Below are 21,740 nucleotides of genomic sequence, written 5' to 3'. Positions count from 1 at the left end.
AACCAGTCAATTGTTCTATGTTCATTTTTAACTGTTGCTTCTTGACTGCATACAGGTTTCTCGGGAGACAGGTAAGGTGGTCAGGTATTTCTATCACTTTTAAGAATTTCCCACAGTCTGTTGTGATCCACACAAAGACTTGTATACAGTCAATGAAACAGCAGTAGATGTTTTTCTGGAACTCCTTTGCTTTCCCCATGATCTAACGAATGTTGGCAATCTGATCTCTGGTTCCTTTGCCTTTCCTAAATCCAGCTAATACATCCAGAAGTTCTCAGTTCATGTACTGCTGAAGCCTAACTTGAAGGATTTTTTTTTTTTTTTTTTTTAATTTTATTTTATTTTTAAACTTTACATAACTGTATTAGATTTGCCAAATATCAAAATGACTAACTTGAAGGATTTTGAGCATAACCTTCTAGTATGTGTAATAGGTGCAATTCTATAGCAGTTTGAACATTCTTTGGCATTGCCCTTCTTTGGACCTGGAATGAAAACTAACCATCTCCAGCTGTGGCCACTGCTGAGTTTTCCAAACTTGCTGACATATTGAGAGCAGCACTTTAACAACATCATATTTTAGGACTTTAAATAGCTTAGCTGGAATTCCACCACCTCCACTAGCTTCATTCACAGTAATGCTTCCTAAGGCCCACTTGACTTCACACTCTAGCATGGCTGGCTCTAGGTGAGTGACCACATCATTCTGGTTATCCAGGACATTAAGACTTTCCTTGTATAGTCTTACTATGTATTCTTGTCACCTCTTCTTAATCTCTTTTGCTTCTGTTAGGTCCTTACCATTTCTGTCCTTTATCATGCCCATCCTTGCAAGAAATATTCCCTTGGTATCTCCAATTTTCTTGAAAACATTTCTAGTATTTTCCATTCTATTGTTTTCGTCTATTTCTTTGCACTGTTCATTTAAGGAAGTGTTTTTATCTCCCCTTGCTATTCTCTGGAACTCTGTACTCAGATGGATATATCTTTCCCTTTCTCCCTTGCCTTTCTCTTTTCTTTTTTCAGCTATTTGTAAACCTCCTCAGACAACAACTTTGCTTTCTTGTATTTTTTTTCTTTCAGATGGTTTTGGCCACTGCTTCCTATACAATGTTATAAACTTCTGCCCACAGTGCTTTAGGCACTCTGTCTACCTGATCTAATCTCTCGAATCTATTTGTCACTTTCACTGTATAATCATAAGGGGTTTGATTTAGATCATACCTGATGGCCTAGTGGGTTTTCCTACATTCTTCAATTTAAGTCTGGATTTTGAAATAGGGAGCTCGTGATCTAAGCCATAGTCATCTCAGGACCTTGTTTTTACAGATTGTATAAAGCTTCTTCATCTTTGTCTGCAAAGAACATAATCAGTCTGATTTGGGTGTTGACCATCTGGTGAAGTCCATGTATAGAGTCACCTCTTAGGTTGTTGGAAAAGGGTATTTGCTATGACCAGCATATTCTCTTGACCAAACTCCATTAGTCTTTGTCCTGCTTAATTTTGTACTCCAAGGCCAAACTTGCCTGTTACTTCAAGTATCTCTTGACTCCCTACTTTAGCATTCCAGTCCCCTATGATGAAAAGGACATCGTTTCTTGATATTAGTTCTAGAAGGTGTTGTAGGTCTTCAAAGATCTGGTCAACTTCAGCCTCTTTGATATCAGTGGTTAGGGCACAGACTTGGATTATTGTGATGTCAAATGACTTGCCTTGGAATTGAACCAAGATTACTCTCATTTTTGAGATTACAAACAAGCTCTCTTGTTGTTTATGTCAGACTCTTTTGTTGTCTATGAATGCTACTCCATTTCTTCTAAGGGATTCTTGCCTGCAGTAGTAGATACAATGGTCATCTGATTTAAATTCTCCCATTCCCATCCATTTTAGTTCACTGATTCCTAACATGTCTATGTTCAATCTTACCGTCTCCTGCTTGACCACATCTATTTACCTTGATTCATTTGACTGACCTACAAAGCCCCTTCATAGCAACAAAGCTGAGATTCATAAAGCGGATATGCTGCCTACCAGATCTACTTAAGATCTAGGGACACATTCAGACTGAAAGTGAGGTAATGGAAAAAGATATTCCATGCAAATGGAAATCAAAAGAAAATTGGATTAGCAATGCTCATATCAGCCAAAATATACTTCAAAATAAAAACTGTTTCAATGGATACTAAATGGTACTACACAACAATCTAGGGATAAATTTAAGAATATGTAACAATTGCTTAATATTTATGTAATTAACATAAAAGCACCTCAATACTTAAGCAAATGGTAACAATCATCAAAGGAAAAATGAACTTTAACATAAGAATAGTGGAGGGCTTTAATACCCCACTTACACCAATCAACAGTTATCAAGACAGAAAATAAAAAAGGAAACACAAGCATCAAATGACACAATAGACCAGATAGATTCAATTGATGTTTATAAGATATTCCACCCGAAAGTGGCAAAGTACACTTTCTTCTCAAGTACACATGGAACATGCTCCAGGATAGAACAAATCTTTGGTCACATATCAAGCCTAGGAAAAATTAAGGAAATTGAAATTTATCAAGCATATTTTCCAACCATAATGCTGCCACTGCTGCTAAGTCGCTTCAGTTGTGTCTGACTCTGTGTGACCCCATAGATGGCAGCCCACCAGGCTCCCCCATCCCTGGGATTCTCCAGGCAAGAACACTGGAGTGGGTTGCCATTTCCTTCTCCAATGCATGAAAGTGAAAAGTGAAAGGGAAGTCGCTCAGTCGTGTCCAACTCTTAGTGACCCCATGGATGGCAGTCCACCAGGCTCCTCCATCCATGGGATTTTCCAGGCAAGAGTACTGGAGTGGGGTGCCATTGCCTTCTCCAAACCATAATGCTATGAGACTAGAAATCGAACATAGAAAAAGAAGTTGTAAAAAACACACAGACACACACACATGGAGACTAAAAGTGTGCTGCTAAATAACCAAGTGATCACTGCAAAAATTAAAGAAATGGTAAATATATAGAAACAAATGGTAAAGAAAACACAATGAATCAAAACCTACTGGATGCCTCAGAAGCAGTTCTAAGAGTAAAGTTTATAGCCATTCACTGTCACCTCAAGAAACAAAAAAATCTCAAATAAACAACCTAACATTACACCTAAATTATAAACTAGAGAAAAAAGAACACAGAAAACCCAAAGTCAGCAGAATTAAAGCATAAATATTAGAGCATAAATAAATGAAATAAAAAAGAAGAAAACAATAGCAAAGACCAATAAAGGCAAAAGTAGGGTCTTTGAGAAGATAAATGATAGAACTTTAGCCCAAATCCTCAAACAAAAAAAAAAGGGAGAGGACACAAACTAATAAAATTAGAAATGAATAAGGAGAAACTACAACTGACACTGTAGAAATACAAAGGATCATAAGAGATTACTATAAGCCATGATATACCAACAAAATTGATAACCTGAAAGAAATGGAAAAATTCTTCATAAAGTACAACCTTCCAAGACTGACTCAGAAAGAATCAGAAAATGTAAACAGACTAATTACATGTAATGAAATTGAAACTGTAAATAAAAAATCTTCCAACAAACAAAAGTGCAGGACCAGATGGCTTCAAAGGTGAATTCTATCAAACATTTAGAGAAAAGTTAACACTGATCCTTCTAAAACTTTTCCAGAAAAATTCAGAGGGAGGAACACTCCCAAATTTATTCTACAAGGCCATCATCACCCTTTTACCAAAATCAGATGAGGATATTAGAAAAAAAGAAAATTATAGACCAATATCAGTGGTGAACATGGAGCCAAAAATCCTCAACAAAATACTAGTAAACAGAATCCAACAACACATTAAAAGGCTTACACACTATAATCAAGTTGGATTTGTCCCAGAAATGCAAGAATTCTTCAATATACACAAATCAATCAATGTGATGCAACATATGGTATGGGGAGGGAGGAGGGAGGGGGATTCAGGATGGGGAACACGTGTATACCTGTGGTGGATTCATGTTGATGTATAGCAAAACCAATACAATATTGTGAAGTAATTAACCTCCAATTAAAATAAATAAATTTATATTTTAAAAAATCATGATAATCATAATAGATGCAGAAAAAGCTTTTAAAAGATTCAACACCAATTTATAATAAAAACTCTCCAGAAAATGGGCATAGAGGGAACATCCATTAACATAATAAAGGCCATATACAACAAACTGACAGTAAATACCATACTCATGTGTGAAAAACAGAAAGCATTTCCCCTAAGATTAGGAACAAAACAAGGATGACCACTCTTATTACTCTTATTCAATATAGTTTTGGAAGTCCTCACCACAGCAATCAGCATAGTAAAATAAATGAAAGGAATACAAATTGGAAAGGAAGAAGTATAACCATCATGTTTGCAGATGACGTTAGTATACATAGAAAATCCCAAAGACTCTACCAAAAATCTACTGGCCCTAACCGGTGAATTTGATAAAGTTACACTATAAAAAATTAGTCCACAGAAATCTCTTGCATTCCAATACACTAACAACAAAAGAGAAAAAAATTCTATTTTGCATTGCAACAACAACAAAAAATACCTAGGAATAAATCTTATTTTTTTTTGTTGTTGCAATGGGATGAAGCTGGGGCTTACGTGGTGGTTCAGATGATAAAGAATCTGCCGGCAGTGCAGGAAACCCAGATTCTATCTCTGGGTTAGGAAGACCCCCTGGAGAAAGGAATGGCTATACACTCCAGTATTCTTGCCTGCAGAATTTCATGGAGAGAGGAGCCTGGCAGACTACAGTCCATGGGGTTTCAAAGAATTGGACATGACTGAGGGACTAACACTTCACTTTTAACTTTCATGGATAAATCTAGCTAAGGAAGCAAAAGACCTGTTCTCAGAAAACTATAAAACACAGATGAAAGAAACCAAAGAGAACACATACAGATGGAAAAAATACAGTGTTATTGAATTGGAAGAATAATACCCAAAGCAATCTACAGAATCAATGCAATTCCTATCAAACTACCAATGGCATTCTTCACAGAATTAGAACAAAAAAATTAACAATTTATATGGAAACACAAAAGACCCAGAATAGTCAAAGTAATCTTGAAAAAGAAAAATGGAGCTGAATGAATCAGCTTCCCCGTCTTCAAACTATGCTGAAAAGCTACAGTAAACAAAGCTGTATGATACTGGCACAAAAACAGAAATATAAACCAAAGGTACAGGATAGAAAGCCCAAAGATAAACCCATACACCTATGGTCAGCTAATCTATGACAAAGGTGACAAGAATATACAATGGAGAAAAGACAGCCTCTGGAGTAAGTGGTGCTGGGAAATCTGGACAGCAACATGTAAAATGATGAAATTAGAATACTACCTAACACCATGCACAAAAAATAAGCTCAAAATGGATTAAAGACATAAATTAAGACTGGACAGTATAAAACTCTTAGAGGTAAACATAGAGAAAATACTCTTTGACATAAACCAGAGCAAGATCTTTTTTTGACCCACTTCCTGAAATAATGAAAATGAAAACAAAAATAGACAATTGGGAACTAATTAAACTTAAAACCTTTGGCACAGCAAAGAAAATCATGAACAAGACAAAAAGACAACACTTAGAATGGGAGAAAATATTTGCAAATGAAACAACAGTCAAAGGATTAATCTCCAAAATATACAAACAGCTTATGGAGCTCAATATCAAAAAAATATCCAATCAAACATGGGTGGAAGACCTAAAGAGACATAACTCAAAGAAGACATACAGATGGCAAAGAGGCCCATGAAAAGATGCTCAACATCACTAATTATTAGAGAAATACAAATCAAAACTACAATGGGATATCACCTTTCGACAGTCAAAATGGCTGTCATCAAAAAAATGTACAAACAGTAATTGCCAGAGAGGGTACAGAAAGAAAGGAACTCTCCCTTACACACTGATTGTAAACTGGTACAGCCACTATGGAGAACAGTATGGAGGTTCCTTTAGAAACTGAAAATACAGCTACCATATGACCTTGTAATCCCACTCCTGGGATAAACATAGTCCGAAAGGATACAAGCACCCCAATGTTCACTGCAGCACTGTTTACAATAGGGTGTCAGCAAATGGTGACAAATGATTACATGGAAGGAACCTAGAAATCCACTGAGAGAGGAATGGATAAAGAAGATGTAGCACATGTATACAATGGAATATTACTCAGCCATTGAAAAGAATAAAATAATGCAACATGGGTGTACCTTGATTATCATACTGAGTGAAGTAAGTCAGACAGAGAAGGAGAAATATATCTATGACATCTCTTGTATGTGGAACCTCAGAAGAAACAATACAAATGAACTCATTTACAAAACAGACTTTGAGAACAAATGTATGGGTCCCAGCAGGGGTAGGATGGGAGGAGGGATAGTTGGGTGAAAATGGCTACATGTATATCTATGGCTGAGTCCCTTTGCTATCCACCTGAAACTATCACAATATTGTTATTCAGCTATACCCCAATATAAAAGAAAAAAATTAAATAAAAGGCAAAGAGGGTACTAGACAAGGAAATCATGACCCTTTTGTCTTCAGCAGCATGAGCACAAAAAAAGATAGTGAGTAAAGGCACTTCAAATTCTCAGAGGGTAACCAACACTTAAGCAAAAATATGCTACTAGGTCTTATAACCAGTAGGACATTAATATATCTCTTTATATGGAAGTCCTATACCCTGTCTGTTTTTTAAATACTGTGGCTGCACTAAGCAGAACTAGGGAAAGACCATTTAGGCAATACACAGATTGAAGGGATAGTTGAGGGAGTTATTTAGATAAAAGAGAACTCCATCCTACTAATAGAAAGAATAATTTTCTGCTGATTATAGAAATACAGTTTAGTTCTTTTTATCATATTTTTAAGAGCCCCACTCCAACTTGCCACAAAGACATAGTTTAGTTCACAAATAAGACTACTTCATCAGTTATTATTTGATTTCAAAATGGAGAGGGCATTCATAATTTTAGAACATAACTTGCATTTCATTACTGGTAGTTGTTGTTCAGTTGCTCAGTCATGTCCGACTCTTTGAACGCCATGCACTGCAGCACGCCAGTCTTCCCTGTCCTTCACCACCTCCCAGAGTTTGCTCAGACTCATGCCCATTGGATCAGTGATCCATCCAACCATCTTGTACTGTCATCTCCTTCTCCTGCAGTCATCTAGCATCATGGTCTTTTCCAATGAGTCAGCTCTTACCATCAGGTGGCCAAAGTATTGGAGCTTCAACTTCAGCATCAGTCCTTCCAATGAATATTCAGGACTGATTTCCTTTAGGATTGACTGGTTTGATCTCTTTGCTGTCCAAGGGACTCTCACGAGTCTTCTCCAACACCACAGTTCAAAAGCATCAATTCTTTCTCACTCAACCTTCTTTGTGGTCCAACTCTCACATCCATACATGACTACTGGAAAAATCATAGCTTTGACTAGACGGACCTTTGTCGGAAAAGTAACGTCTGCTTTTTAATATACTGTCTAGGTTTGTCATAGCTTTTCTTCCAAGGAGCAAGCATCTTTTAGTTTCATGGCTACAGTCACCATCTGCAGTGACTTTGGAGCCCAAGAAAACAAAGTCTGTCACTATTTCCATTGTTTTCCTGTCTGCTGCTGCTGCTAAGTCACTTCAGTAGTGTCTGACTCTGTGCAACCCCATAGATGGCAGCCCACCAGGCTCCGCCGTCCCTGGGATTCTCCAGGCAAGAACACTGGAGTGGGTTGCCATTTCCTTCTCCAGTGCATGAAAGTGAAAAGTGAAAGGGAAGTCGCTCAGTCGTGTCTGACTCTTCACGACCCCATGGACTGCAGCCTACCAGGCTCCTCCGTCCATGGGATTTTCCAGGCAAGAGTACTGGAGTGGGGTACCATTGCCTTCTCTGGTTTTCCTGTCTATTTGCCAACAAAAGATGGGACTAGGTGCCATAATATTCAGGTTTTGAATGTTGAGTTTTAAGCCAGCCATTCCTCTTTCATCTTCATCAAGAGGCTCTTCTGTATCTGCCACAAGGGTGATATCATCTGCATATCTGAGTTATTGATATTTCTCCTAGCAGTCTTGATTCCACCTTCTGCTTCATCCAGCCTGGCATTTTACATTTGAACAAAATTGGAACCAGTTTCCAATTTAGAACCAGTTTGGAACCAGTTTGTTCTTCTATGTCCAGTTCTAACTGCTGCTTCTTGACCTGCATACAGGTTTCACAGGAGGCAGGTAAGGTCTGGTATTCCCATCACTTGAAGAATTTTCTACAGTTTGTTGTGATCCACAGTCAAAAGTTTTTTCATAGTCAATAAAGCAGAAGTAGATGTTTTTCCAAAATTCTCTTGCTTATTCTATGACCATTGGCATGTTGGCAATTTGATCGCTGGTTCCTCTGCCTTTTCTAAATCCAGCTTGAACATCTGGGAGTTCTTGGTTCACGTACTGTTGAAGTCAGTTCACATACTGTTGAAGCCTGCCTTGGAAAATTTTGAGCATTACTTTGCTAGCATGTAAAATGAGTGCAATTGTGCAGCAGTTTGAACATTCTTTGACAGTGCCATTCTGTGGGATGGAATGAAAACTGACCTTTTCCAGTCCCTGACCAGTACTGAGTTTACCAAATTTGCTGGCATCGAGTGCAGGACTTTAACAGCATCATCCTTTAGGATTTGAAATAGCTTAGCTGGAATTCCATCACCTCTACTTGCTTTGTTCATAGTGATGCTTCCTAAGGCCCTCTTCACTTTGCACTCCAAGATTCCTGGCTCTAGGTATGTTACCACACCATCATGGTTATCTGGGTCATTAAGATCTTTTTTGTATATTTCTTCTGTGTATTTTGCCATTTCTTAATATCTTCTTCTTCTATTAGGTCCATACCATTTCTGTCCTTTACTGTGCCCATCTTTACATGAAATGTTCCCTTGGTATCTCTAATTTTCTTGAAGCGATATCTAGTCTTTCCCATTCTATTGTTTTCCTCTATTTCTTTGCATTGTTCACTTAGGAAGACTTTCTTATCTCTCCTTGCTATTCTTTGGAACTCTGCATTCATATGGGTATAGCTTTCCTTTTCTCCTTTGCCTCTCACTTCTCTTCTTTTCTCAGTAATTTGTAAGGTCTCCTCAGACAACCATTTTGCCTTGCAGCATTTGTTTTTCTTGGGAATGGTTTTGATCACCACCTTCTGTACAATGTTACAAACCTCTGTCCACAGTTTTTTGGGCACTCTATCAGATCTAATCCCTTAAATCTATTTGTCACTTCCACTGCATAATCCTAAGGAATTTGATTTAGGTCATACCTGAATGGCCTAGTGGTTTTTCCTACTTTCTTCAATTTAAGTCTGAATTTTGAAATGAGTTCATGGTCTGAGCCACAGTCAATTCCTGGTCTTTTTTTTTTTTTTTTTCTTTTTTTTTTTTTTTTTTTTGCTTACTACATAAATGTTCTCCACCTTCAGCTGCAGAGAATATAATCCATCTGATTTTGGAATTGACCATCCAAGTCCATGTGCAGAGTCATCTCTTGTGTTGTTGGAAGAGGGTGTTTGCTATGACCAGCACATTCTCTTGGCAAAACTCTGCTAGCTGTTGCCCTGCTTCATTTTGTACTCCAAGGCCAAACTTGCCAGTTATTTAGGTATCTCTTGACTTCCTACTTTTGCATTCTAGTCCCCTATGATGAAAAGGACATCATTTTTTTGGTGTTATTCAGTTTGGTGTATGGTCATTACAATATTAAAAAATTTAATGACAATAAATATGGGGAATTCCCTGGTGTTCCAGTGGTTAGGACTCTGCACTTCTGCTGCAGGGGGTATGAGTTCAATCCCTGTTCAGGAAACTAAGATCCCAAATGTCAAGTCGCATTACTGATACTGTCATTAAAATATTAAAAAACATAATTATAATAAATATAAGAGTAAACAAGCATGTAGTGCTCACCATGTACCAGGAACTATTCTAAATACATTAACTAATTTAATCCAAACACCACACTTTGAAAGCAGCAAATAAAAGGAGAATGATTGCTTTATTTTAGAGTACATGGGAAGAGATTAATTTACATTATTTATCTCCATTAAAATAAAGCATTTAGACATTAGCCTCAAATTAAAAGCCATTCATGAGTTTAAGTAATGTTTTCCCTAGTACTGCACTCTTGAGGATTGATATGACAAAGTTTCAGGGCAATTTCCTTTGAAACGATACTTAATATACTAATCAAGCACTTAAAGTGTATGGCATTTTACTAGATACTGAGATTATTTTTTCACTATGCTTTCTTCCCTTCTGTTTTGTAGGAAAAATAAAAAATACAGTACATCTTAATAGCCAAAAATATGTTCTTGATCCCTATGGTAATGGCTATGACCCATAGTGTTATAGCCTTTAAAGAGATACCAGGATTTGAATCTTGACTCCTCAGAAGTTCTTAAACCCCTACAAAGATAAACGTACATTGTACATTTAATTTAAATAGCTAGACTACATCAGAAAGTGAATTTAGGCTTTTGGATTTGCCAACTGCTTTCTGCCATAGCCAATCAAAGACACACCTTTACACTTATTTGGAGGTTTCTGCTTACAAAATACTTTCATTAAAATTACCTCATTTAATAATGACAAATAATCCTTGATTTAGTTATCATCATCATCATCACCCTTTGAAACAGTAAAGTTACTTTTAAGTTCTATGTCCTAGTGAGGCCTTGAATTCCTGCCTCATAACCTTAAATCTTCTTACTTTACATCAGACCACACCACTTCAAAAAGAGGGGAACAAACAAAGGAAACTCTGTAGCACAGGTCTCTAACTAAACAAAACAAATACTTATCGCTCAACTATATTAAGCTTATAGTGATTTTGATTAAACTTGACTGAAGGATCCTAAAATTTCCTTTAAAGCCTTACCATATTACAAAGGCAAAATATGAAATTCAATGAATGAGAATGAGAAGCAAGAGCACAAGAAGGAAAAAAAGGAAAAAATAGCAAAAGGGATTTTATTAAAAAGGATTCAACACAAATAATCCCTTGACAGAAATAATCCCAATAAACACAGGACCCCTATGAGCCCCCACTCCATTCTAAGCATAACCACTATGGAATAAGGTTGGCTTGGGTGGCAGAAAACCTCATGTTCCACTACTACATTTGAGTAATTATTCTTTTTTAATTTAGTTATAGTAATTTATAATGTGTTAATTTCTACTATACAGAAAAGTGATTCAGTTACACATATATACATCCTTTATATATATATTATTTTTATTATGATTTATAACAGGATATTAAATATAGTTCCCTGTTTGATACACTAGGGCCTTGTTGTTTATCCATTCTATATATAATAGTTTACATCTCCTAACATCAACTTCCCACTCCATGCCTCCCCCAACCCTCTCTCCCTTAGCAACCACAACTCTGTTCTCTATGTAGGAATTATCTTTAACTTGTTCCCAATAAAAACCAAAATCCAATTTTCCTTACCCTGTAACTTGGTGCTCATAATATTGCAGTGTCCTCTTGAGAGTCTGCTGTATCATCTGGGGCTACAGAATAATAATAATACATTATGAGCAAATCAGTGTCATCCCCATTCTGAGTATCATAAGCAGATATGTAGCTTCTGAATCATCTCATAAGAATTTTCCCTTTACAATATCAACTCATTGTGAATTTTGCCATGTGTTTTCCCCACAAGAATATGAGACACTCGGTAATTACTCCGAATTTCCCAATTTCAAGTATGATAGCATTCCTTAGCCATATTTTCCCCAAAGCTTTTGTATCAGCTATTAAGTTCAAAGAAATGCTCATCGAGTACCTACAATAAACCTAGATATTGGGCAGGGGGGCAGTGGAGAAAGGGGGTTCTAAAGAAGAGTAATGCCCAGGTCAAGCCTGACTTTCTCAAGAGATCTCAAGCAATGGTTCCAGAGCCTCCTGGAGGGGCAAGAAATAGGATCTGCAGAAAATAACTAAGCAGCTCATGACTGAAGTTTATATCCCCTCCTCTTCACAATAGCTGAACACAGAGTTTCCTAAACTCAGACCAAGAATTATTCCAAGACGTATTTAGGCAATGAAGCCTCAACTTGGGAGTCTCAGACCTAGGGAGGCATGAGTGAAACAAAAACCTTAAAGCACAGATTTTATTAACAAATTATAAGAACCAAATCCTCAGTGACAAGAGAGTGAATTTGTTAAATAATAAAAACCTCTAATCAAACAGGAAAAAAAAAGCTTATCAAAACACTGAGCCATTATAGCCATGGATGAATTTTATATTTTCTTGGGCTCCAAAATCATGGCAGATGGTGACTGCAGCCACAAAATTAAAAGAATTTAAAATTAAAATGGAGATAGTGAAGGACACGCAAGCTCGGCATCCTGCAGTCTGTGGGGTTGCAAAGAGTCAGATACAACTTAGTGACTGAACAACACAACAAAATGACTCTAACACAGATCCTTCAAGGTATGAGGGCAGCATGGAAGTTTGGTAATTTCATGGTCTGCCACTAATGAGCTCCTTGGAAGAAAAGCTATGACAAGCCTAGACAGTGTATTAAAAAGCAGAGATATCACTTTGCCAATAAAGGTCTATCTAGTCAAAGCTATGGTTTTTCCAGTAGTCATGTATGGATGTGACAGTTGGACCATAAAGAAGGCTGAGAGCTGAAGAATTGATGTTTTTAAACTGTGATCCTGGAGAAGTCTCTTGAGAGTCCCTTGAACTGCAAGGAGATCAAACCAGTCAACGCTAAAGGAAATCAACCCTGAATATTCATTGGAAGGGCTGATGCTAAAGCTGAAGCTTCAATACTTTGGCCACCTGATGTGAAGAGCTGACTCATTGGAAAAAACCCTGATGCTGGGAAAGACTGAAGGCAGGAAGAGAAGGGAATGACAGAGAATGAGAAGGTTGGATGGCATCACTGACTCAATGGACATGAGTTTGATCAAACTCAGGGAGACAGTGAAGGACACAGAAGCTCGGCATCCTGCAGTCCATGGAGTTGTAAAGAGTCAGACACAAGTTAGTGACTGAACACCACCACAAAATGACTCTAACCCAGATCCTTCAAGATATGAGGGCAACATGGTAGTTTGGTAATCTCGTGGGCTGCCACTAATTAACTACACAAACCAAGGTAAATCTAAAAAAGGTAATCTGCAGGAGGATATAACACAATGCTGGTACTAAGAAGCAGTTAATAAATATCAGTTTATTTCCCATCTCTAATCCTTCAAACTGATTTTCTTTAAGATATATGATTTAAAGGAGTCTACACAGTTCTTTGTCAGGGTTCTCCTGAAATTCTTCCATGTCTACCTCCCTATGAAAATGTCCAGTAGACATGTAAAAATCTCTCTACCTAATACTCAAAAGTTTCAACAACTTCCTTTGTAGAAAATGGTTATCTTAGTTTCAGAGAAGGAGAGAAAAATTACAGACCTCTTTGATTTTCTTTTCTATGATAGGGACCGTGGATTTTGTCTCATTCCCAACCCTTGTCTCTCCGATCTTGTGGCATGTAGCTATAAAAGTATTAAGACCATCTAACTCTCCTGTCACACGTTCTTTATGTCCTAGGAAGGGGGTTCATAGATTGCTTCTTATTAGTTATATACAGCATGAGGCCTGAGGTCCTGATCTTGTCTGTGGTGCATCAGTGTCCTAAAGCCTAGGCCTGGCTTTATGTCTATTTTCAATCTCACTTTTGAGAATTCTGCTTTTGTCACCATCTCTCTGCACTGATCTGAAGATTTTGTTGGAAATATTTGTAAATTCAGCTTCCATTTTCCTATTTTCCTCTATTGTAATAGGCACCGTCTTCTCATTATTAGTCTTAGTGGTAAGTCTATTGATATTTTTAGGTGATGAGGATCTTAAACCATTACACTTGTGGGGTGGGTGTTCTAAGATAAACTTTGTGCTCCTCCACTCGATTTTGAGACTCTTGAAGGTAGGAACCATGTTTTTCAGCTGGACAGAGTCATGACTATCATTTATTTAGCACCTACTATGTACCAGGGACTTTATTTCAATTAATTACCATAAAAATAATATATACATGAGAAATCATTTCAGGTAGCCTAAGTAAACTGTCCAAGGTCGTCTAGTTTGTGAGTCAGAGTTGGATTTTGACTCAGTTTGATCTTAAATCCTCTTTTCTAAATCATCTTTCCAAGCTCCTTCTTAAAGGAAAGGATAGATACAGAAAACAGGAATGGGATTTTAGCCTGTATAAGGTTACATGGAGAAGTTTTTTTTAAAAAGCTTGAGAAAAGTGAGTTTCAATTAAATCAAGAGCAACCACTGAGAACTATTCTACACTACCATTTAGAAGAACATCTTCATTGAGCAAATCTAAGAGTTCAGACATATTCTTCACTTTAGCCAAGCCATTTTAGAAATTAATTTGAGGAAGAATCTGCCTCCAAGTGTTTAGGGAAAGAGGTACAGGGTAATTTCTTTCAACCTGTTCATGAGGCCTCAAACTCGTACAGATGTCTCTGTTCAACAGAACAGAATCAAAGCAGAATAACATACCTAGAAAAGATAAATAATTCCTGATCCAAGCAAAGAGGCTCTTGAAAAATCTGAAGAGAGTGAAACAGACACAGCAATCCTAATGCACATGAAAAGTATGCTTTAAAAACCCAACTCATGGCCAACCTAAAGCAAGTCATTATCAATCACTGGCTTAGAACTTCTGTGATCTGAGTCTCTTGTACTGATTTGGCAGTTTCTGAGCTAAAATAACTTTCACTTTGGCAACATGCTCTAAAAGCAGTGAATATCCACAGAGGGATTATCCTTCCAATAACCTCTAGTGACAAAACCTGGAACATAAAGCAAGAACCAGAGTGCATAGGGACAGTTAAGACCAGAATGGCCTAATTTTTGCCAAAGGTCATTTTTTTCCTATAAAGGAATTTCCAAGTCATTAAAAAGCAAATGTTCATGAAAGGAGTTAAGCCTTTTAAAGCATTGACTTTTTTTTTTTTCTTTTCTGAAGCAATTACTCTTACTCCCCAAAAGGAATTATATTTAGAGTTTCCAAATACATTAAATGGAAAGTGTTCTCTGGGCACATTCAACAAAGCTTCAACTTCATAAAGATTTATATATTTTCTGCTACTGCTGCTGCTGCTAAGTCACTTCAGTCGTGTCTGACTCTATGCGACCCCATAGACGGCAGCCCACCAGGCTCCCCTGTCTCTGGGATTCTCCAGGCAAGAACACTGGAGTGGGTTGCCATTTCTTTCTCCAATGCATGAAAGTGAAAAGTGAAAGTGAAGTCACTCAGTCCGATTCTTAGCTATCACTTGCCAAATCCAATGGGCACATTCTGGTGGTCTGAACTACAAGCAAAGATCCTTGGATCTTCAGTAAGTCAAGGGTGACTTCAATGCAGCCCTGACTCCTCACCATGGATTATAATCATGGATTCACTCCAATTTTCTTTAGAGTTTGCCTATTTCTGAGACATCATCACATAATCTGAGTCTCTCTAACATGAATTAAAAAGCACAAAGTGAAGACATGCACATGGGAGGGGTGACTTCTACCTTGAAAGCTGAACAACATTTGCTAAATGTCCATGTATGCCAGTAATGCAAGTCAATGTAGATTAATGGGAAAAGCAAGGGCTCTGAAGATCTGTGGATCTCCTTTCCTTTTCTTTAAGAATGCAACTCCGTATCAGTTTCATCAACCATCTACAGGCCAAAATCCCATTCCTGTTACCTATATCTATCCTTTCCTTTGGGCTTCCCTGGTGGCTCAGCTGGTAAAGAATCTGCATGCAATGCAGGAGACCTGGGTTCGATCTCTCAGTTGGGAAGATCCCTTGGACAAGGAAATGGCTACCCACTCTAGTATTCTAGCCTGGAGAATTCCACGGACTGTATAGTCCATGGGGTCTCAAAGAGTTTGACACAGCTGAGTGACTTTCCTTTCCTTTAAGAAGTAGTTTGGAAAGATGATTTAGAAAAGAGGATTTAAGATCAAACTGAGTCAAAATCCAACTCTGACTCACAAACTAGATGACCTTGGACAGTTTACTTAGGCTATCTGAAATGATTTCTCATGTATATATTATTTTTATGGTAATTAATTGAAATAAATCAAAGTCTCTGGTACATAGCAGGTGCTAAATAAATGATAGTTATGACTCTGTCCAGCTGAAAAACATGATTCCTACCCTCAAGAGTCTCAAAATCGAGTGGAGGAGCACAAAGTTTATCTTAGAACACCCACCCCACAAGTGTAATGGTTTAAGATCCTCATCACCTAAAAATATCAATAGACTTACCACTAAGACTAATAATGAGAAGACGGTGCCTATTACAATAGAGGAAAATAGGAAAATGGAAGCTGAATTTACAAATATTTCCAACAAAATCTTCAGATCAGTGCAGAGAGATGGTGACAAAAGCAGAATTCTCAAAAGTGAGATTGAAAATAGACATAAAGCCAGGCCTAGGCTTTAGGACACTGATGCACCACAGACAAGATCAGGACCTCAGGCCTCATGCTGTATATAACTAATAAGAAGCAATCTATGAACCCCCTTCCTAGGACATAAAGAACGTGTGACAGGAGAGTTAGATGGTCTAAATACTTTTATAGTTGCACGCCACAAGATCGGAGAGACGAGGGTTAGGAATGAAACAAAATCCACGGTCCCTATCACAAAAAAAGAAAATCAAAGAGGTCTGTAATTTTTCTCTCCTTCCCCTAAACTAAGATTGAGATAGCGACTTCCTACTGTCCTACTCAACACAAAGAAACAATGCATAAGAAGATAGCTGAGAAGAGAAGGCAGCCATCTGTGTCCTGCACATGTACTGCCTAGAGCGCAAAGAGGAAGTACACAAAAGCTTCTGCCATGTGGCAACAAGAAGCCATCTTCATCTCTAGTCTCATTAACAGCTTCACTCTAGTTAGTCAGCAGGGACAGACCCCCACAAACTAAATGTTATGCTCATGAAAGGTCATGGCATCCAAACAACCAGCCATGAAATAGTCCAAACAGAGCCAGAGAAATGATCCATGAACGGCAGGAGGAAGAAGTTTTCAGCAACTGGCCCTGCAAGCTCAGACAGCCCCACAGAAGCTCCCACACAATCCCTGCTCTACATATCCGCAGCCAGGCAGTCTGCAGATCAGGCAGGAGGCAGGGAATGAAAACTGTGTGTGTCAAGATCGTGTCTGTGTATCATATGAAAAGGAGCCAACATCATATAAAGCACACGCTCATCTCAACTCTACAGAGATGAAGTTAGGGCTCAAATTGATTAAGTACCCAAGATCATAAAACTTGAAAATGAATGAGTCACCGCAAGCCAGGATTTGCTTCAAAGTATACAATCTTTCTACTAGATGCCTTGCAGGTCCCTCTCACCTTTAATATTATGTGATTCTATATACATCTTTTAAATATATATAGCATTTATCATGCCAAAAACAAAAATCCACAGATAATTTAAAAGCAAATAAACTTCTCATTTTTGCTTTATAATACATATCCACAAGCTAGAGAATTAATGGAAACAATAGATCTTCCTTTAAAGAAATATCCAGAAATAGCCATGTTATCTTATTTACTTAAATATGAGAAAATTATATTTTAATGTCAGAAACTAAATGATATAGATATATATTTAATTACTATTGCCCGAGGCAACATGTGAAGAGCTGATTCACTAGAAAAGACCCTGATGCTGGGAAAGATTGAGGGCAAGAGGAGAATGAGGCGACAGAGGATAGATGGTTGGATGGCATCATCGACTCAATGGGCATGAGTTTGAGCAAACTCCAGGAATTAGTGAAGGACAGGGAAGCCTGGCATGCTGCAGGCGTTGGGGTCTCAAAGAGTCGGACACAACTGAGCAACTGGACAACAAGAAATAGGCCAACAATTTTCAACTTTGCCTACACATTAAAATCCCCTGGGGAGCTTTTAAAAAATACCAATGCTGAGTACCACCCACTAATTTTCCAATGCAACTAGGGGGACCCATTTACTTCGAATGTTAGTCAGGATTGAAAATCTCTCATTTAAGATAAAAACATGATGATCAAGACCAATACTCTATAAAAATTACCTAAATCAGCAGTAATGACAGTAGTTTCATTTTTCAAATAGAAAAAGCAGCAAGCTTCTGAAAGATGTTCACATGTAACTGCTAAATCAACACAATTTCACTAATAGTTTAAAATTAAATATTATTTGTAAACAGAGAATTATATTGCTTGAAGCATTTACATAGGATTTTAAAATTTTTCCAAGTAACTAAGTCCCACACACTTATGTCAGCATTCAATTTTGTGCCAGCATACACATAACAACAGTTAATACTGTATTGTATTGTATGTAATATTGACTGTTGCACTTAATTTCAGAGAAGGCAATGGCACCCCACTCCAGTACTCTTGCCAGGAAAATCCCATGGGCGGAGGAGCCTGGTAGGCTGCAGTCCATGGGGTCACTAAGAGTCGGACATGACTGAGCGACTTCCCTTTCACTTTTCACTTTCATGCATTGGAGAAGGAAATGGCAACTCACTCCAGTGTTCTTGCCTGGAGAATCCCAGTGACAGCGGAGCGTGGTGGGCTGCTGTCTATGGGGTCGCACAGAGTCGGACACGACTGATGCGACTTAGCAGCAGCAGTACTAATTTATGCAAGGCACTGGGCTTTAAGCCCATTACAAATATTAACTCATTTGATTTTCATATTAACATTATGAGGGAGATTATTATTTTATAGATGAGAAAACTGAGATACAGAAAGTTTATGCTGTCCTATGTCAAACAAGTAAAAACAGGCAAAGGCAGGGTTGAAACTCAGATAGTCTGTTCCAGAATCCAAACACTTAATCTCCAACCTGAACTGCACATAATATTTAACATCTTGTATTTGGTTGAGCACTTTACATTTCATGTTTTTAATGTACCAATCCAGGGAAATAGACTGATTTTAATATTATCACCATCTGACTAAAAAGGAATAAAAGCTAGAGAGATTAGAAGCCCTCCTTTACAAAAAGAGAAATTTTAAAGTTGACATAAAAATGAAGAATTACATGGATTCAAATTAATTGTTTGCTTCTTGAAAGCACACTTAATGTTCTTTAAATCTATGTACACAAAGACCATAGACAAAAACTATGACTGTCTTGTCTTAGATGTACTTTTTTTTATTATAACCATTTTTTAAAATTTTTTCTGATTGTTCAGTCATTAAGTCGTGTCCAACTCTTTGTGACCCCATGGACTGCAGAACACCAGTCGTCCCTGTCCTTCACTATCTCCCAGAGTTTAATCAGATTCATGTCCATTGAGTCAGAGATGCTAGCTAAATCTCATCCTCTGTCACCCCCTTCTCTTCTTGCTTTCAGTTTTTCCCAGTGTCAGGGTCTTTTTCAATTAGTAGACTCTTTGCATCAGGTGACCAAACTATTGGAACTTTCAGCTTCAGCATCAGTCCTTCCAATGAATAGTCAGGATTGTTGTGGCTAATCTTGTGACTAATTAATTTAGGACTGACAGATTTGATCTTTCAGTCCAAGGTACTCTCAAGAGTCTTCTCCAGGACCACAGTTAGAAAACTTCAGTTCTTCAGTGCTCAACCTTTATGGTCCAACTCTCACATCTGTACGTGACTACTGGAAAAACCATAGGTTAGACTATATGGACCTCTGTTGGCAAAATGATGTCTCTGATTTTTAATATGCTGCCTAGGTTTGTCATAGCGTTCCTTCCAAGGCACAAGCATCTTTCCATTTCATGGCTGAAGTCACTGTCCACAGTTACTTTGGAGCCCAAGAAAATAAAATCTGTCACTATTTCCACTTTTTTTTTTTTTTTTTTGCTTCTATTAACTATGAAGTGATGAAGCCAGATGCCAGGATTTTAGTTTTTTGAACATTGAGTTTGAAGCCAACTTTTTCACTCTCCTCTTTCACTCTCATCAAGAGGCTCTTTAGTTTCTCTTCAGTTTCTGCCATTAGCGTGGTATCATCTGCATATCTGAGGTTGTTGATATTTCAAGATTTCTGACAATCTTGATTCCAGCTTGTGCTTCATCCAGCCCAGCATTTTGCATGATGTACTCTGCATATCCGCCTGCAACACAGGAGACCCATGTTTGATCCCTGGGTAGGGAAGATCCCCTGGAGAAGGAAACAGCAACCCACTCCATTAATCTTGCCTGGGCAATCTCATGGATAAGAGAAGCCTGGCAGGCTTCAGTCCATGGGGTCAAAAAGAGTCAGACCTGACTGAGCAACTATCACTCACTCACACCCTGCATATATGGCTTCCCTGGAGGCTCAGTGGTAAAGAATCTTCCTTCAATGCAGGAGAGACCTGGGTTTGATCCCTGGGTTGGGAAGATCCTCTGGAGGAGGAGATGGCAACCCCCTCCAGTATTCTTGCCTGGAGAATCCCATGGATAGAGGAGCCTGGTAGGCTACAGTCTCTAGGGTTGCAAAGAGTGGGACACAACTTAAGTGACTTATCACGCACTCATGCACTCTGCATATAAATTAAATAAGCAAAATGATAATATATAGCCTTGTAGTAATCCTTTCTCAATTTTGAACCAGACTGTTGTTTCTTGTCCATTTCCAACTGTTGCTTCTCAACCTGCATACACATTTCTCAGGAGGAAAGTTAAGTGGTCTGGTATTCCTAACTCTTTAAGAATTTTCCAAGTTTGTTGTGATCCACACAGTCAAATGCTTTAGTATAGCCAATGAAGCAGTAGATGTTTTGGGGGGTTCTCTTGCTTTTTTTATGATCCAATGGATGTTGGCAATTAGATCTCTATTTCCTCTGCCTTTTGTAAATCCAGCTTATACGTCTGGAAGTTCTCAGTTCATGTACTATTGGAGCCTAGCTTGAAGGATTTTGAGCATTACCTTGCTAGCATGTGAAATGAGCACAAATGGTACTATGAATATTCTTTGGCATTACCCTTTTGGGGGATTGGAATGAAAACTAACACTTTCCAGTCCTGTGGCCATTGCTGAGTTTTCCAAATTTGCTGACATACTGTGTGTAGCACATTAACTTATATTACTGTGATGTTGAATAACGGTTTGCCTTGGAAATGAACCAAAATCATTCTATTGTTTTTGAGATTGCCCCCAAATACTGCATTTCGCACTCTTTTGTGACTATGAAAGCTACTTTATTTCTTCTAAATGATTCTTGCCTACATAGTAGTTATATTGGTCATCTGAATTAAATTTACTCATTCCTGTCCATTTTAGTTCTCTGTTTCCTAAGCTAATGATGTTCACTCTTGCCATTTCCTTTTTATTTGGGGCTTTGTTGAGTCTTCAGAGAAGGCCTTCTCTTTGTAGTGATCTGGAGCTTCTCTCTCTGTGGGACATGGGCTTTAGGGTGCATGGGCTTCTGTAGCTGTGGGGCAGGGGCTCAATAGTTGCTGTTCCTGGGGTTGAGAGCAGAGGCTCAACAGTTGTGAAGCATGGCTTAGTTACTCCTCTGCATGTGATATCTTCACAGACCAGGGATCAAACCCATGTCTCCTACACTGGCAGGTAGATTCTTTACCACTGAGCCACTAGGGAAACCCTTTGATGCACTTTCACTTTCTCTTCCTTAGCTTTCTCTCACCCTCTTCCCTACCCTCTGAGTGTCCAGTT

At 38.1% G+C, this 21,740-nt stretch overlaps 1 protein-coding gene across 1 annotated transcript in view; it reads right to left on the bottom strand.

Moving 5' to 3' along the window:
* GUCY1A2 (guanylate cyclase 1 soluble subunit alpha 2) overlaps positions 1 to 21,740 on the bottom strand; it is a 469,674-nt gene that overhangs the window by 405,851 nt on the left and 42,083 nt on the right. Inside the window, exon 2 of the mRNA XM_055547771.1 lies at positions 11,542 to 11,603. Coding sequence (XP_055403746.1) covers positions 11,542 to 11,603 — 62 coding nt within the window. The remainder of the gene's footprint in view (positions 1 to 11,541; positions 11,604 to 21,740) is intronic.

Source organism: Bubalus kerabau, chromosome 15 (assembly GCF_029407905.1).
Source record: "Bubalus kerabau isolate K-KA32 ecotype Philippines breed swamp buffalo chromosome 15, PCC_UOA_SB_1v2, whole genome shotgun sequence".
Classification (NCBI taxonomy): domain Eukaryota; kingdom Metazoa; phylum Chordata; class Mammalia; order Artiodactyla; family Bovidae; genus Bubalus; species Bubalus kerabau.
The sequence above is the reverse complement of the archived record's forward strand: the minus strand, read 5'-3'. Positions and strand labels throughout refer to the sequence as shown.